This window comes from Phoenix dactylifera, chromosome 1, assembly GCF_051530095.1.
Source record: "Phoenix dactylifera cultivar Ajwa chromosome 1, Ajwa_hap1_PhDact_Kaust_v1.1, whole genome shotgun sequence".
Taxonomy (NCBI): domain Eukaryota; kingdom Viridiplantae; phylum Streptophyta; class Magnoliopsida; order Arecales; family Arecaceae; genus Phoenix; species Phoenix dactylifera.
The window spans coordinates 58,638,324-58,657,165 of NC_143190.1; the positions used below are offsets into that span (position 1 = coordinate 58,638,324).

Sequence of the window (18,842 nt, forward strand, 5' to 3'; positions counted from 1 at the left end):
AGGTAGGTGAGATCTAGTTTACTAAATTTTATCTACGTCAATTTAAGACTTTTAAGAGTATGTTAGATATGGGCACGAGAGAGAATTATAATTTAAAGAAAGATTTTGTCCTCGAGCACTGCTGATCCTAATATAAGATAAAAATAGCTGACGTCCACGTGTTATTAATAAATTGATAGGTCAAAAGGATGACTGCACTAGGCCAACGTACAAGGCTATCGTTTCCACAGCACAGTTGTTTTTTGTAAAAAAACTTTTTTTCAATAAATTAACAAGAGTCATATTTTTTTTAAATTATTATATATTTATTTATTTCTGAGTTCTAAAACAACAAATAACGGCCATTGTAAGCTATCAACAATCATATCGAACAAAAAAACGCCATCCTATTCTTCACTATTATTTTTATTTTTGAAATATATCAGGCTGATTTGGAACCCGAAGGAACAAAAAGTACATAGAAAGAACATTGGAGAAAAAAAAATATAAGACAGATTTTCTATTTTATCATGTTTATTTTGGTGCTTATCTTAAATGCGAAATCTTAAAGCCAAAAACTTTTCTTACCGATGGAGTTGTAAGTCTTGTGTTAATAAAAAATAAAAGCGCGACATCCGCATTCTTTCTCATTTTCAAAATGTATTTTTTATTAGTACATACAATATAGTCAGGTATTACATACCAAGCAAGCTGATCATCTAGCAAGTTAATACACATATCTAAATAAATCGATACATAATTTCCAAAATATAATGTATTATTTAGTCGTGTAATATACTAATAAATACAATGCTTTAAAAATTGTGTATCAATTTATCTAAAGATATGTATTGATTTGCTACATAACCTTACGTATGTCATATGATCATGTAGTATGTACCGATCAAAAATACATTGTAAAAGCGAGGAAGACACCATTTTTTTTTCAATCATAGAACCAATAATTTTATCTATAAAAAATTTAAATTTAAAATTTTATTAAAAATAAATTTAGAGAAAATATGAAATCCACTGCATATTTCTCTCTCTGCCAACCCCACCACATGATTTTTGTTTACGGTAAAGCCGAAAACAAGGGCTTGGTGTGTAGAAGCTCATTCTAGGAGACAAAGGGAGACAAAGGGGTGGTGGTCTCAGCCTCTGAAGGTGAAATATAAAATAAATATGCGCTTTGTTTGCTTTAGAGGCTTAGCTGTCATCCCTCGCATCACCAGCCCCCCCCCCCCCCCCCCCCCCCCCTTACTGCGCGTCTCACCATACCTCCAATTTTTATATAAACCTCCATACGTTATTTATTGTATCATCCTGGTCGCATGCCATCATAGCATGCTGCATGCATGCATGACTAAAATGCGCTCTACATAGGTCCATATCATATATGTTGGCAGAATAAATGGTTCTGTATTAAATATTAAAAAAAGTACTGCTATAGAGAACCGGCATGTACCCAGAGAGATATCATCCTACGTGGCAGGAAAGGAACGGCGCGGTACACGCGGCTTTGGGCCATACGCCGCGCCGTGTTGGACGGCACGTCGGGGGCAATCTAGTGGCGCTTCGGGACACATGGCCAGCCGATACCGCCTCAGCATTGCCGTGGATTCCGGCCGGTCCTTTTTTTTTTTTTTTTTGGTGTTCCGGCCGGTCCTTCACGACCACAGGTGAACATAGTAAATAGTCAATAGGAGCAGGAGTCGTACTGCTGCAACCACAGTACCCTGGCATCAAAGGTTTAATATTACATATTCATTTCCTAAAAAAAATTTGACTTTCGATGGTGCCAAGCAATAATTTTGAAGGCAATTTAATACAGTATTCTCCCGAGTCATTTGGAACTACAATGGTTCCCAAGTTCAACTCAGCATGTGAGCCGATCTAATCTGAATCAAGCAGAAATATCCTGTGCTGTTTGATACCAACCTAAATTGCCTAAATTGAAATAATATCATAGCCAAAAGAGAAAAAAATTATTAAATATATATATATATACCTATAAAATATATATGCATTTAGTTCCGTACTGAACTGATAATATATCGATATAATCTCTAGTAACGATTTAACGATTTTCTTGCTTGATACTATGACTCTTTCGCATTATTGCACCTGAAGAAATTTAACATTTGGTTTGTAAAGGAAGAGGTAATTTTTTTATAAAAGTACTATAAAAGATGACATAAATAACTATCATTTCTTTTACTTAATACATTTTCGATTGAAATATTATTTTTTTAATTCAAAATTTTTCATAAAAAAATGAGTGGATGATTAACAAAACCAGTATTTTTGAATCCAATGAAGAAAAAAATAAAAGGATTATGCCAACATTTATTTATAATCATCCATCTTTATTGTAACACTGATATGATTATTATTTGGCATAAGGCACTATCTAAAACCTTTTTTTGACAATTTGAAATGGTATTCTTTTTGAAGAAAATAATATAAAAATGCTACCTAAACCCTTTCCTCGCAGTCTTAAGTTAAATATTCATCCTCACAGAACGGAAGTGTATTTATTACTTTATCTATCTGGTGCGGCATCCCAATCAGCTGCTCGAGGATGTGGATTTTCAGCCAGCCCGCATCGGTTTTCTTTCTTTTTTTTTGGTGAAAAATCGGTTTTTCTTTCTCGGTTGCTTTCTAGTGCTGGGCATGCATGCATGTGATGGCCGTGATCTTTCTAAAAGTAACTATTATTTGTATGATTTATTAAACAAAACAACCTATTTATCTTGTGCACGTCTTTCTTTTACGCCAAGGGAAGTTTAAAGATGAAATAAGATGTTGTATTTATTGAAGATGGAAATGAGGATGTAGGGGATATTAGAAGAGGAGGAGATGAGAAAGGAGACCATGTGGTTTGATAATTACTGTCGGCGCATGTGACGGTTCCTTATATATCATAAATTATTGGGCCAACATAAAGGAACTCTAACGGGATGCCCTTGGATTGTGGTGTAAATGGCTGTGCTATATAACAGAGATCAGGAGTGAATTGATCATTGAAGGCCATAGTTATGTGCACTTGGAGACTCAGCGGATATTTTTGGAGGATGATTCTGCCACAGTAATTGAGTGGATTAGGTGCGAGCATGTCAAGCCAGATCTACACCTACTAGTCGGAAATGTATGCCACCTTCTGGATAGTCTTGACTCTTTTTGGGTTACACATATATTTCAGAAGGCGAACAGTGTGGCGGACTGGATCGCCTCCTCCGCAACTTATCATTCCGGAGCTTTCTTATGAGATGGCACTGGCCTCGATCGTGTTTTGTATTCTGATTGCTCGTGGCATACTCACATCCATGTATAGTGAGACGCCGGTTTACCCAAAAAAAGAAAAAAAGAAAAAAAAGGCCATAGTTGTAGGTTGGTTTGATGGACTGAATTATCAGGAACAAAAAAAAACAAAAGGAAGAAAAAGCCCCACTGCAGATGATACATTTAACACAATGGGCGTTTACCAATTAACGGTGGTTATATCGCTCATGTATTTTTGTTTGTATGGGGGGGGGGGGGGGCGGCATTGAATTTAGTCCCACATCGGCTGGTAGCGGAAAGTTTCTGTGCCTTAAATGGGGGGTGGAAATCCTTTCCTTTTGAGGCGCCTTTTGAAGGGCAAAACCGTGAGTGCAGTGGTCTCCCCCCATCTGCGCTGGACGCGCGGGCTGGAGCGCCCAAAGGGCAGTGGTCTCCCCCCGTGTGCACTGGACGCGTGGGCCGAAGCGTTCAAAGCGGACAATACCTCGGGAGGAACACGGTCCTCTTTCTCTGCTAACTTAATGTGGGCTATGCTGTTGCGCGAGGCTCCGGCCAAAGCGTTGTCCCCGCAACAGATGGCGCGTCAGGTAGGGGGCGCCTCCTCCCACCGTTGACTACCCCTCAGGACTGCGGAGGCTCAACAACCTTCCCGCTGGGGGGGCTATGTTGGGGGGGGGGATGGGGCCTTGAATTTAGTTCCACATCGGCTAGTAGCGGAAAGGTTCTATGCCTTAAATGGGGGGTGAAAATCCTTTCCTCTCGAGGCGTCTTTTGAAGGGCAAAACCATGAGGGCAGTGGTCTTCCCCCGTCTGCACTAGACACGCGGGCCGGAGCGCCCAAAGGGCAGTGGTCTCCCCCCGTCTGCGTTGGACGCGCGGGCCGGAGCGTCCAAAGCGGACAATACCTCGGGAGGAACGCGGTTCTTTCTCTGCTAGCTTAATGTGGGCTATGCTGCTGCGATAATAAAGATCTGTATGGAAGAGAATAGTAGGCTTTGTAATAGCCAGGCGACAAAAGACGAGTTAATACTAGTGATTTTGTCATGGAAAGTCCATGCGCCAAGTAATTAAAACACGCAACACCATCGAGTTTTGATTTTTCAAAGCATTGTTCGCCAACAGATAAGAGAAAATGACATGATTAAGCACTAGGTTGAGGCAGCATAGCTAACCTCAAGAGCAAGTTGTAGAGAAGCATCATGCCTTCTTTGTCGGTAGACTTGATGCCCTTCTTTTTTTTTTTATATTGTTGCTAAAGTGGATGGATCATATCTGACGAGTACGGATGCACCCAATAAAATCAAAAAATAAAATACCTCGGAGTGCCAGAGGCAGCTCCCCATCTCCAGCCCACAGGATACTACTGGAGTGACTGGCTACATAAGCAGACACTCAGTCCGTAGCCCCATTAGTTTCACGGAAAACATGCTTGGCATGAAAGGCCCCTCCATCCCTCACCATTGCCCAAATATCTCAGAGTAAGGGTGGACGCACCCATTACCCCTAGAGCTCCCCTGGATCCAACTGATGACCGTAGCCGAGTCCTCCTCCAGGACAATGGAACTGGCCTGTAAAATACACCGGGCGTGACAAAGGCCTTCCCACGTGGCTCAACTTCGCACCTGGGACCGATATATCGAAGAGTTGACTGCTCCTTGCAGCTACGACCCTAGCAGATGAGTCCCGAATAATGAAACCCGCGCCGCCCCTCGTACCTCCGTCCAAGACAAACCTATCGAAGTTAATCTTGAGGAAACTCGAGGGTGGGGGCTCCTAGGTAAAAAAAACTATACGGAATACGGTTGAGTAAAATGGAAAGCCTAGATGTTCCGAGCTGTCAAGGTCCCATCGTCAGGTATGATGTGACTGAGTTCCGCCACCTGCACACGAGCACTCTCCACCACGAATCTCTGCGACTTACTGCGCTTGCCAAAGGTTCGAGCATTCCTAGCCAGCTAGATCTGGTAGGACGTGTAAATCGCTCGAGCCGCCTCCTAAATAGTGAGGACTCTGAACATCGGCGCATGACCTGTAAGAACTGGTCCCTCCAACCCCGAATCTCCTGCGGGATCCTTGCCAGTCGCCAAGTCGCCCTAGCCCATATGTACTAAAACAAGGCATGGTCCACCGTCTCGTCCACACTACAGTCCCTACATACCGGGAAAAACCTCAGTCCTCATCCACTAAGTACTGCTCTCATCGGAAGGCGGTCCCAGACTATCTTCCAGAAGAACAGTGCAACCTTCGGGTGGAGTCCCAAACGCCAGATCCAGGTGCAGTTTGGCCCAAACTCGTACTGCTGCCAGAGAATGGGGGAGAGGTCGCTCACCCTGACACTGGACCGGGTAGAGATGCTCCAAAACCGCACGTCTGGACCTACACACCCAGATAATGGAAGGGAATGGACCCTCTTAGCCAAGTGCCCCCTGAAAAGCTGGACCAGCCTAAACTCGTCCCATGCAACCCCCCGAGGCCAAGGAGATCACAGACTTGTAGGTCCTTTGCTGCCTCGACACTAACCAAAGTCGGCCAATGCCGTAAAGGAAGAGCATCTACCCACGGGTCCCCAACCACATCAATACTTTGCCCATCGTCTATCAGCCATCTAGTGTGCATCCACGCGGTAGGCAGGTACCTTGCAATCTCTCGCCACAGAAAGAAGCATCTCTGCCCTCGTGCCAATGCTTCAGGGCCCACCCGCCCAAACATGGCAATTTCTACGTGTCCTGTTAAGTATAATAAAATCCTTATACCAGTCAAAGGCGGATGAGAACAGATGTCAAGGGTCCAAGGATCCTTTTCTCACATGGAATTGAAGAACCAGTGTCACTAACAAAAAATGAGGAAAAACTATAGGGGGGATAACTGTGAAAAAATATACCTGCTTTACAAACCTAACATTGTTTACAGCAAAAAAAAAAAAAAAGTTATAAACCAAACACAAAATAATTACTTGAAACCATCTATCAAATGACACAAGCAACAAAACAGACAAACGAATAAGATATCTGTGTGAAATCATTTCATGGTTAAACAACACAAAAGTAACTGAAAAGAAACCAATAATGCACTTGGAGTGAGAGAAGAACAAAATACACAAACTTTGTAAGCTCCATACTCGAACAAATATAAATAGCATGAAAATAAGTAACAGAACGAATCCACAATAAGCTGGCATTGTACTTTCAGACAAAAAATTAAGACTTTAAGAGAAGATACAAGTGCCAAGACAACAACATGCTATTACATATGACTCAAAACAGGGAGATTGGATTCTAGGAAGAAAATCCAAATTACCTGATCGCAGCTCAAGGTTCAAATTGTTGCAGCAACAAGAGCTTTGAAAAACCCAGAGATTAGCAGTCAAATAATGCAATATTTTACGCACCTGAGCATATAGAGCTGCAACCATGTAATGCTTCCCTTCCAGACCAAAAACCAATGTCACCATGTTAGAATCAAAGAGAAACCATTACCGAAATTATAAGTATTCACTCGACAGATAAGCATTCAGGTGGAAGATATGTTACAGAAGAAATCATCACTTAAACCTTCCATTATAAGGTTGCGCATGGCCACTAGAACCTGTAAATTGTTGCTGATTTCTGAGAAACTGGAGCTGTACTACAACTAGTCCCAACTGCAAAAGGGATGGTTGAATAAATTGGTCTAGAATTATCCTCATCCATATTTTGACTGGGCTTTAGAATATGCTTTGCTCCTGCACTCAGTTTGACAGGTCCTGATCTTGTCCCACTGGAAGGGTTTAAAGAACTAGATGCAGAAGGAATTTTTAACCCATTTTTTCCATTGCTTGTTACTGGAAGACCAACATCAATAATTTTATTAGCCAAAGCTGATATTTCTGGTGTTCCTGCATCATCTGATGAACCAACATTCAACTGTTCTCTCCTTGGGCCTGGTGGAACATTAGAGTTGTCTTGTATTGTTAAATGAGGCTTCTTCACTGGTTTCATGAATCCATCATCTTTAGCTGCAGGCCTTTTGTTACTTTTGTTTGCCCGATCCAGACTTTTGAGATACGTAAGCTTGGATTTTGTTCTATCCCTGTGCTTAGTCTTGTTTCTAAAGCGGGCATTGCCTGAAAAAGTGGTTTTGCTTGCAGGATAGACTGGGATAAATGGAGAATGAACTACAGGAGTAGAGCCACAGGTGTGCGAAGAACTGGTATTATAAATAGGAAAAGATATAATTGATGTGGGATACATAAAAGGAAGCAGAGGGAGCTTACTTCCTGATGTTGTGCAGGGGTGATGAATACCAATAGGATCAGAACAAAAGGGAAAAGAGGATTTGTTGCCGTTCTTATGCTGTTCTGCATTTAGCAGCCACTCTGGTTGGCAAAGTGAAGATTGAACTGATGATGATTCAACAAAATTCCCACAATTCTGACTTAAAAATGCAGGGTGGGAAATTGACGATGTACTAAAGGAAAAGCTCTGGCTATGCTTGCAATGTGTAGACATTAGCAGCATATGCTGACTAATATTTTGAGGAGTTGCCATAAATGGTATTTGATGCCCCACTTCAACATAATCAGTTACAGAATTTACTGCACGGTTAGGAATCTTATTCGGCATTGTTTGAGGAGGTGGATGGCTACAAGGATTCATCCTGGAACCATGGTTTCTCATGGTGGACGAAAGGCCATTTCTTGATATCCACTGTTCTTGACAATCAAAATGCATATGATCAAATCTTGGCTCAACTGCTGGACTGCGATAAATGCTTGATGAAGATTCTAATGGTTGAAAAAGTCTTGATGCCTCAGATGCTGGATGTTTGAACCACTCCTGTTGAAGCCATCGGCTTGGAAGGGATGTATCAGACAGTCTTACAGAGGGGCTGTGTTCACTAATTATTTCCTTGTCAGTCCAAATCTTTCCATCATCAAAATTTCTGCAGTCTTCGCTACTTTTACCGACGGTAACATTTTTACCCATCAAGCGCATTGTTGGTTGGTGAGCAGGCTGAACCCCGTGGTTCAAGTTTCCCTCTGCTTGAAACTTCTCCCTGTTGTTCAAATTATGATCTTGTTGACTATGTTCCCTGCATCCATAACAAGAAACTTTCATGTAATTTGGTCCATGATGGAAATGTTGGTCTTTGTCCCTCATTGCTAAATGGTTTTGAACTTCCATCCTTTCAAAACCATGCAACTGCATAATACCTAGCCCAGAAGTTACAGGAATACTAGCAGGGTTGCTGCACCGTTCTGGGTACCATCTCAACTGATCTTTCATGTACAATGGTGCAGCAGGAAACTTTCCTCTCATATTTATATGATCCATGTTTCTCCTCGACTCAACAAGATCAGAAACTGGGAAGCTATGGCAAGAACCCACTACCGTGTTTTGATGCTTAAACAAATCAAGAAGACCAAACTTACCACTAGAATGCAACTTGATGAGTTCTCCTTGAGAATTAAGAGGCAAGCCGATAAAGTCCCCATCAATACACTTATCCTTGCAGATGGGCATCTGATCTGACACTAGTCTTGTTTCCCCAGATCCCTTTAATCCAAATGACGTGCATATGCTACTTCTCAAATTTTTAGGAGTGATAAAGCGCATAGGTTGAATTTCTGAAACACATCTATCAACATCAATCCTGGGCCCTAGAAATAAATCTGGTTGCCTCTCATTTGTTTCCATACTCATTACTGAACAGGTTGTCGAAGGCTGCGAAAGTAGATTCCTGGTCATGGCCAGTGAACTCATTATTTCAGAACTTGAAATACCACTTTCAATGGGAGCAGGCAGATTACTTTTTGTTCTTTTATCTGAATGAATTCCTTCATCAGAATTTGACCCTTCTTTACCATAAGAATTCAGAACTTGTTGTTTACCTGAATACACGTGACTAGCTGACAAACCTGAGCTACCAGAGTGTATGTTATTTGAATTACTGGAGCTCTGTATAGCACTATTCAAGTCTACAACTTCGCCCAAAGAGGATCTCTCTCTATCAGGACAGGTCTCGTTATTGGGATTAATGAACTCATGGGAAGCAGCCCGACTGTTAGCATCACTCAACTGTGCCTTTCCACCCCCAGATGTTTCCTCTGCACCACTAGCCACAGCATCATTTTCACTGTCATACACCACCTGAGCTCCCTTAGTAGGAGGTGGAAGTTTATCACCTTTGCCTAATTCACCCCTAGCTGATGATGCAGCCAAGACATCAGAAAATATTTTACAAAGGCTTTGCAATTGAGGCAGCTCCAAAGGAGAAAAGCCCTTGCTGTGTCCAAGTATGTCATCCTTGCCAGAAAACCTTACGTGCTTTTCTGAGACACAAGAAGGCTTAAAAGAATTTCCACCTTGTGTATTGCCTATCAGACTTGACTTCTTAACAGAAGAGGATTTTGTATGATTCTTGAGGATGCCATGAATTGGCAAGACCTTTCCTGCCTCCTGCTTTTTAAAAAGCAACTTGGAATCTCGGATTAATTTGCAATTTTGTTTCTTCAGTAAACTTTTCACTGTTGAGGGTTTCTTCTTTCTGACATCAACAGAATCCCTCAGAGCCTTTCTGAGCCTCTTTTTACACACTGAATCTTGAAGCAACTGAGAAATATCACCTGAATATGATGTTTTGGTCCTAAAATTTTTCTCCTGGGACAGAAGATGCAGCTTTACAGTAAGTTAGAAAAACAAAAGAAGCCAAAGATCAAAGCAAAATGTCGTGCAACAAATGGCAGAAAATAGAATGACAATCAAGCAATATGAATCAAGTCAGTATTCTTATCTCCCCAAGGAGAATGTAATCAATGAATACACGGAAAGGTTCTAAATTTATCAGGAGCAGTATTATTTACTTGTTCTCAATCCTTTTTCTCAAAGTTTTTCCCTTGTTTCTTTTCAACTTTATAAAATTTCAATGAATAGATCATGATCTTTGAGATGTATTTCATGATTTTTCTTCTTTTCACGAAGTCTTTTCTCTTGGTATTTGGCATCATATCAGTTCAACATGGCATCGATACTTTGCCATTTCTCATCCAAACATATGTCTATCCCTATTGTTAGATTACCCATTGTCAATTGACCCTTCCATCACTGCAGGCTATGGCATATATTTAATTGCATGGGGGTTGGGTAGACAGATTTAAGATATGCTAAAGGACACAGAATATTCTTGCTGCTTCTCCCCTTACTAACAAGGCCTTTAGCAGCATCATGATATCTTTTCTTCATCATAAAGTTCCAGTTCTAGCTACCCTTCCAGTTGCAAAGATAATAAGACAAAGCTGTTGGCATATGTAGACTTCATAATTCAAGGAAATTGTCCGTCCTATGAATAGTATGGGCACCCTAGTTTGAGAATTCTCTACATTTAATCTCTTCCCTTCAAACTGCAGTCTATATAAGAATATATTTGTACATTTAGCTTTGTATTACTAAATCCTCATGTGATTTTACTCATACACCAGTAGTACATTATCCTATCCAGTGGTAACACTACTAGAATATGAGCAAACAAATCCATTATTATAAATTGAGAGAGCATAATTCTGCAATTCACATGTGTGGACTTGAAAATAGTTCTAGGTGTCATTATAAATGAGCTTAGAATATTGAAAATTAAAAAATGTATGACCATGATGATGATGATTGAATGATAAAGAGTACCTGAAGGAAAACAAGCAGAGCACATAGTCATATGCTTTGGGAGTAGGATAGGCAATGGGTTGGATTTGGTTGGATCCAGATTAAAACTATATCCATCCTGCCAACTCAAGTATGACTTCATTTGTTAAGCATTTACCTTCAAAAAATGAAACCAAAATAGCGCCAAGAAAAGAGGATCTAGGGGCGACAATATCAAGTGAGAGAGAGAGATGAGGAAAAAAAATTAAAGTGGAGTTCTAGAAGAAAATGTGATAGATTTTAAACATGTTCTCTACTTTTCTCTTCGTATATTTTGACCATGAACTGCACGGCATTCCTAAATACCCAAACTAAGGTTTGATCAACTCATGGCCCACCACACTATTACCACCATCCTAACGGACTTGGGATAGTTTTTAAGGGTTTCTTGAATCCATGGTCACCTATTGGGTCCAAGGGCCAAACCACCCAACATATTTATAATCAAATTGGTCTGCAATGACCAAAACCAATCCAATTATTAAAAAAAAAAAAATCATCCCCCAAACCTAATTCTCAAGAAGGCTAGGTAGGGTGGTAGAGCAAGGTTAGAAATTGCCAGCCCTATCTAGGATTCATAGTTTAGACAAAAATTTAATAATAATTCTATCCAAGAATGATTATGACACATGATATAGGAAATCTTTATCCCAACCTTGCTACTAGAAGAAAATAGTGACTAAACGGCATCTAATTTACATATCATCCATTCAAATGATTTCATAAGTACTCTAGCTAGGTGATTCTAGTGAAGTTGTTAACAGATACAAGAAATGGGAGTCATGATAGTGATTTTTGTTTTGTGCAACAATGATAAGTTACATATATATTTTATGAGTACATATGCATCTGATGAAAATTAATATCAGAAAGCATCAATTTATTTCAAAATAAATATTATGATATTTATCAATATGAATCTCAACCAAGGTTTACCGTTTCGGTATGAAACTCTGTACTCGTGTCATCCTATTACAGTGTTGGTATGCGGTATGATATGGTAAGGTTCAGCATATCAAGTATTGGTACAGTGCGATACAATATAGCAGTTTGATATTAGTATGGTACGGTACTGACAAAACTTTAATCTCAACTATCCCAATCAAGTAAGGCCGAGCAACATCTGATCGGAATAATCTAACTCCAATCCTATTTATTGATCCAACCAATTTAGTGCGACCTTATCATTTATAGTTGTCGCTTCTGTATTTTCAATGCATACAGTATGTTCATTAGTGTGCATGCAAGAATGAATAATAGCACAATCACACATATATATATGTGCATATGTTAACACACACACACACACATATATATGTGCATATGTTATCTATTGTTAAATATGAGTGGTCAACAATGCACATTGTACAAGCAGCATATATGCTATTATGAATGAACTAATATTATAAGTTGTTTTTGTCTGTTCTAGATTTACTAATTATGACCTCGCCCATTAAGGACATAGATCAAGATAACAGGTTATGTCAAACCAAAGAACTTAACCAAACTAGCCTATTATTCTAGGCACTTGTTGACTTAGTGAGCTGTTTACCCCGTTTACATGATTAACATGATAAACCGGACGAGTTAAGAAACATTTAGTTTGTTATGGAAATAGAAAAATAGCTTCTCATATTGGATTATGCAAACAAATAATGTCTTCCATTAAACCCAAATTAATCTAGCCTGATTTAGACCAACACAAGTCTCAAGTCCATGCCAGGCCTATTTAAGATCCAATAACATCAAGTCCCAACGAAGGTCAAGTAGAGTGACAAGAACCATAATGTCTATGTGTGTATTAATAGTCCTCCACATATATATAAGAACAGAATATAAGAATTACTTGTAAATAACAATCAGGCATATAAAACTAACATGTTTATACGTACACCTTGGACATGCACACCAAACCTGATGTATCAAATTGATACCATCTAGCTAGGCTTGATCACCGAAAACAAAAAGTTTGAATTGACCCAACCAATTTTGGGATAGATTGTTTATTAGAAAGACTACATGTTTTCAACAAATCTTGCGACTAAAAATTTAAATTTAATTTAGGACCTAAGTCGAATATATTCAACTCTTATAAAGAAATGAAAGAAGAATTTGATATTTACATTTTACAAAAATTTTCTTAAATATATGTATTGGCTAGACCATGCATCATAACATTGTTCACACAGACCAGACAATCCTTAATCCAATTCAGACCCGATGAAACTGAATTCAGGAGCAGCCTAACTTGAAGAAACCTTAAGACTCATGACTAATGAAAATAAACTTATTTACGGCAGATATTCCATGCATTTAAAAAACATTTATAAGAACATGTAATAGATGTTGACATGTACCATGAAAATTTCCAACTAGCAGATTGGTTATTTTATCTATTTATTTAAAAATATATCATAAAAAACTATTTTGTTATCAAATAAATGTCAGATATGCATATGTAGAATAAAATATATAAGGTTACAAGTTCCATACTTAATTATTATGATTTATAGAATTATACATATCTAACTTTCAGACCACATATAGTATCTCCTCCTTTTAGCTGAGAATAGGTACATTTAACAGTTGCATCCCCTTGACAGCAAGAAACAGGATTGGATTTCTTTTTTTAAAAAAAAAAAGATTCAGGAATATAAAAAGGTTATCTTTATTGCTTTCAGCCTACACTGAGAAAACCTAGCATCTTATAACTTGGAAATATTAACCATAGCTACATCAGAATCTGGATTCAGATGTTTAGGGCAATTTATCATTAGAGCTAGTCAACTATTTCCTTCATATTTTTTTGATGGAATATTGACGAAGTGAGAAACTTGCCCCATGCTATATTAAAAGGGAAGTGAACTAGTGAACTATTTCCTTCATGATGCATACTGTCCAAATGTATCCAGAATTGCAAAAGGCAGGTCAATTTCTTGAAAAATAACAAATTATATGATACAAGGTGGTACTTCAAACTTATTATGTATCTGTTTAACTTTATAATGGGGTATTAGTTCTTGTCAACTAGGGCTTTGATCAGGTATCAGCACAGTAAATCATCGTAACCATATGGAAATGGGGAATGGGCTTGCCAAATATCTTAACAAACACTTTAAGCATTAAAATGTGATGATCAATCAATTCAATTAGATGATGCGTTCATGCATTCATCAGTTGAGGATTTGAGTGACTTCAACTCCTTTTCTTTTCAAAACTCTACGTCCGTAATAATAATGCGGATGTGACATTTCAAAGTTTCATCACAGGGAGAAAAAAAACCATCAGGATAAAAGTAACGATTGATTTCATGCCTATCACTAGCAAAGGTTAGTAACGTGAATGCACCTTCTCAAACGCCTCCATTCATCACAAGAAACATATAGTTTGAGTAATAGGCCTTTCTATAATTGTACAAACTACAAGTGATCATCAGAAACTCTACTAGGAAGCATAGCTCAAGCAAATGATGTGAAAGAATATCCAAGTGCAAAGAAAATTGTTAATTATATTTGAAAAGTCAGTCAAAAAGCAGAAAGAAACCTAGGTAAATAACTGGAACAATTAAAGAGTGACAGAAATAGAGTCTAAATCCTTCCATTCTTCTCTTCTTCGGTAGATCATTAAAATCATGAAAGCAATTACCAATGACTGTTTAACATGCCCATCATCAAACGATCCATCCGCAACAACGTACCATGTGCAACAGCAGCAAAATAAGTTCTTGACTTCCCATCATAACTAGAATCACTCAATAAAGAAAAGCCCCAGTCGTTATTACATGGCAAATCCTTCTCATATATATATTTTACCCATGAAATATTGGTAGATAGGGCCAGGGAAGCACAACCGAATTTAAAACGCCATCCTAAACAATGAGTTCAGTTCATACATAATCTCTTGATACCAACATTAGTAGAAGAGGGCAGCCCCATCTAATCCATCTCCAGAATCTTCTCTAATTCTAGATTAAGGTTCTCCTATTCAACCCCCAACAGATTTACAATACTCCATCCACAACTCTCCGTCACCAATTTTTTCAAAGAAATCATTATAAAGAAATTAAGTTACCTAATTGAGTCATAACTAAGAAAGGGGAAAAGGAAATAAACAAATCAGGATTCTTTTTCTTTTGCTTGAAATATAACAAATCTACCCATTAGTTTCTTTAAAGAGAGGAAAACAAGGAAATAAACACATCTGAATTGAAGAATCTGGCGCGTACCTTTTTTGCAGCACAAATATCGACTTTTAATTTCTTCTTCTTCTTACTCTTATATTTTATCCATGATTTTTTAGCCATCTTCTTATTCTTCTGGATTTCCTTCACCTTCTCCTTTCTTTTCCTTGGCGAAGAAACCCTCCCGTCCGTACCGCCGCCCCCATCTCCCCCTCCCAGACTCTCTTCTCTTCCTATCTCTTCGCCTCCGACTTCTTCTTCTCGTTTTTCATCTTCGACGGCGCCTCGTTTTCCTTCCACTCCATCACAGCCGTCCGTCTCGTCTTCGACGGCCCCGATCTGCGGCGACACGGCGAACAGCTCCACGATGGACCTCTTCTTGGGCGCCCTTTGCTTCGCCTTCACCGGCGTCCTCATCTGCCTCCCCTCCTCCGCGGGCAGCGCCCCGGTTCTCTCCAGCTCCAAGCCCCTGACGGCGCCACCGTCGGGCTTCTCTCCGGCCGATCGCGTCGCCTCGAGCTCGTCGAACCACCATCGGAACTTCCGGAACGAGATCGGAGGCAGCGACCTTCCCATCTCTCCCTCTCTCTTCCCATCCCCATCCCCATCGAACGGCCAGCATTTGCCGAAGTCCACGCTCCTCATCTTCGCCGTGTACTCTCTACCAGAAGAAAAACAAATACTGATCCAAATCCAAAAAACGAGAAAGCAAGAAAGAAGTCGAGAATTCAAAGTGTCCTACCGAATCGAGAAGCTTTCCAAGGCCACCGCCATGGCTTCGAACACGAACAGATGAACGAGAGAGAGAGAAGGAGAAGGAGAAGGAGAGAGGAATATAATTATTCTCGTCTCGAATTATGAGTGGGGGATGGTGGGAGGAGGAGAAGGGGAGAGAGAGGGAGAATAATAAAAGACATGGAGGAGGAAGATGGGATAAAGCCCGGAACCTGCTGCTTTTTCCACCGCACCCTTTCCATTTCCCGCTCTCCTCCTCGGAATTCCTGCGCTGTCTTACCATCTCATTTATGATGGATAGCGACAAATGATTAAAATTATATATTTAAATTTTAAACAAGTCATAAAATTCTTATGACGGCTATGATGGAATGGCATGTGCGCATGGCATGGCAATTAAAACGTCGTCATGGCGTATGGCATGGGTCATGGCAGCCGCGGTTGGGTGGAAGAGGACAGCGCCACCCCTACCGTAGGCGCGGGGGACGGTGGGGCCCGTCCTGTCGCCAACGAACGTAAGCTAAGGGAAGAGAGGCGCGGGGACGAAAAATTAAAAAAATAACAAAAATGACCATCCTTCGGACCACATCCAAATTCGCATGAGATCCACCCGATCGGAGGGACAAGCGGGACTTCATTTTGAAACACCGCCACGTAGGGAGAGGTAAATAGTTTTCCCGCCATGGGCCCCTTCTCTGCGCCTCGGCACGTGATTGCGAGTCAGATCTCGTACCATAACCGGATTGGCTCTGTAGGCTTTCAAGTTAAGTGCGCATTAGCCTTCGTTTTTGACTGATTAATTTAATTAGATGACAGATAAGACGGGATATTATTTTTGAAGGAGACTCAGTTGGCTGTGATAGGGTGGTTATCAAATCCATTCTCATCTTTTGCTTCAAAATTATTAAATATTTTTTTTAAAAGATGATCCATATTTATAGAAAAGTAAACTATGCGGCTGGTTGGATGATTAATTAAGTGATTAATTATATGAATACTAACTGTTGCATCGGATATTTTATTAAATAGTGGTGGTGAAGTAGAACTCGTCGTGGAACAAATTTGAGCACAAAAATATTAATTTTAAATAGATTTGAGGCCTGGCCCCCTCTAGAAAACGTGAGGAGGATTAAAAAAAAAAAAAAAGCCAAAGGTTTCTGGAGATCAGAAAGCATCCATTTTGGCCGGGTTAGGCAAATGTTTTTTTTTCTCTCTTTTACGGTTTACCGATAATAAACGAAGTAAGGTATTAAAAAAAAAAAAGTCCACACTGGGGGCGTTGGGACGAAAGCTACATGCCAAATTGGTCGAGAAGTCGGAGGGGCTTTAGATATTGTCTTGTCGGAGATCTCCCGGTTGAGTTCGAGAATCGAGGGCGTGGGTTTTCGACCCGTTACTATTAGTGGCTTGGGTTGTGACCCGAGGGTCCTTTAGCCTTTCTTTTCATGCCTCGGAATCCGTTGGATGACCTGGGACGGGATGGATGCGGCAAAGTACGGCCTATTCCCTGCTTTGCCACGGATGGCAAACGGATTAATCAGCGAAATGGATCCAGGGAGTAGACTGTGTCCATTTGTCTGCCTTTAAATACGAACAGATATAATACCTCTCCTTTATTTTTCTAAACGAGCGGCAGAAACGCCAATAAGACAATTTGAGAGATGAAGGCCTTTCACACTAAGCATATATTTTAAAAAATAAATAAAATAGCCATCTGAATGATTACCTATATAGCTCACTATTTGAGGTACATCTTTTGGTCAGAAAAAAAAATGCTGCTGGCACTCCATGAGCTAATATATTTTGATTTTATAGAATGTATTCGTACACATATGATATGTAAAATCGTCTAAGCGTAAAAAAAAAAAAAAAGAAAAAAAAGAAAGAAAGAAAGAAGAAGAAGAAGAAGCAGCAGCAGCAGCAGCAGCAGCGCAGCATACCAAATGCCGATGTTTTTCTCACTCTCGTACAAATAAACTTGGTGCATTCAATGAAAAGGAACCAACGAATGCCAGCTTTAATTATATCCAATTTGGCGAATTAATTTAGTTTATACTGGAAGGCTACCTGTCCACCCTTGAATCCTGCAACACATTCCAACCAAACAGTATTTCAAAGGCTGCCGTTGGTTCGCTTACTTTTTTGTTGGAATTGTTATGTTTGATACAAGCAAATTTGACATTTCTTGACCTGAATAAGTTTTCTTTGGCTATATCAAAAATTTTAAAAGCTATTTGCTAGGTATAATGTTTGTTTTATTTCCATAACAAATACTGTCTAAGAGGTGACAAAACAATTATGATGGTTGATGAATTCGATAGGGAACAAGTTCGTTGATGAATTCATTAGGTTTATCTCGCATCAGAAGCAGCAGCTTCATGATACAGAAAGCGCCATGGGAGGTGCATACCGAGATCAGAGAACTGTTTAATGCCAGGTGATGTATACCTTTTGGTAATATTAAAGAAAGCTTGGCTCGCCGGCGGTTCCAACTATTGCGTTTCAAGATTGGTGTTGCTGATGGCAATCCCATCTTGAGGGGCGTGTCATATAATCTTCTCTACCGTAGTATCACTTTTGTTTCTATCTATTCTCATTAGATAAAGTTCACTGATAAGCTTCTGTTAACTGAAGTAGTTTCACTGACAGCTAAAACAGTGGCATGGTAAGTGGGTGACTTGCATGCCATTAGTAGCTGACGCTCCCAACTAATTACTCCAAGGTGCAGACTATTATCAGCTCAGTCCACCCCAACTTTTCAACTCATTATTAACTTCTGTGATGTCTTCTAATCGCTTGTGAAAAAGGTCGTCATCTCCTCAACCACCATCACATGACACATCTTAATACGTGCAAGGTAGTCCATGGAAGGCGTCCGCCTAGCTCATGGAGAGGTGGCGTATGCACCTTTTTACCATGAGGTCGAATGTCCTGATCCCTCTTGCAATAAGAAATAAAAGAAAGGCCTTACGCTTGAGATTTTAGAGTGC

General features: G+C 39.8%; 1 protein-coding gene across 1 annotated transcript; it reads right to left on the bottom strand.

Annotated features, from left to right (window-relative positions):
- Positions 1–6,366: 6,366 nt before the first annotated feature.
- LOC103717205 (uncharacterized) lies at positions 6,367–16,111 on the bottom strand. Its single transcript, XM_008805503.6, has 3 exons — positions 15,860–16,111; positions 15,163–15,778; positions 6,367–9,902 (listed from the first exon to the last, which is right to left on the bottom strand). Exons 1-3 carry the CDS (start codon positions 15,889–15,891, stop codon positions 6,843–6,845), a joined length of 3,708 nt encoding a protein of 1,235 aa, XP_008803725.4. The 5' UTR covers positions 15,892–16,111; the 3' UTR covers positions 6,367–6,842.
- Between the last annotated feature and the right edge of the window lie 2,731 nt (positions 16,112–18,842).

Bases quoted from the DNA above. Each gene is read 5' to 3' on its own strand.
- LOC103717205 (XM_008805503.6), bottom strand. From the start codon at position 15,891: ATGGCGGTGGCCTTGGAAAGCTTCTCGATTCG. The intron at 15,779-15,859 runs GTAGGACACTTT...TTCTTCTGGTAG, and splicing joins TTGGAAAGCTTCTCGATTCG to AGAGTACACGGCGAAGATGA. The intron at 9,903-15,162 runs GTACGCGCCAGA...CTTCTGTCCCAG, and splicing joins ATATTTGTGCTGCAAAAAAG to GAGAAAAATTTTAGGACCAA.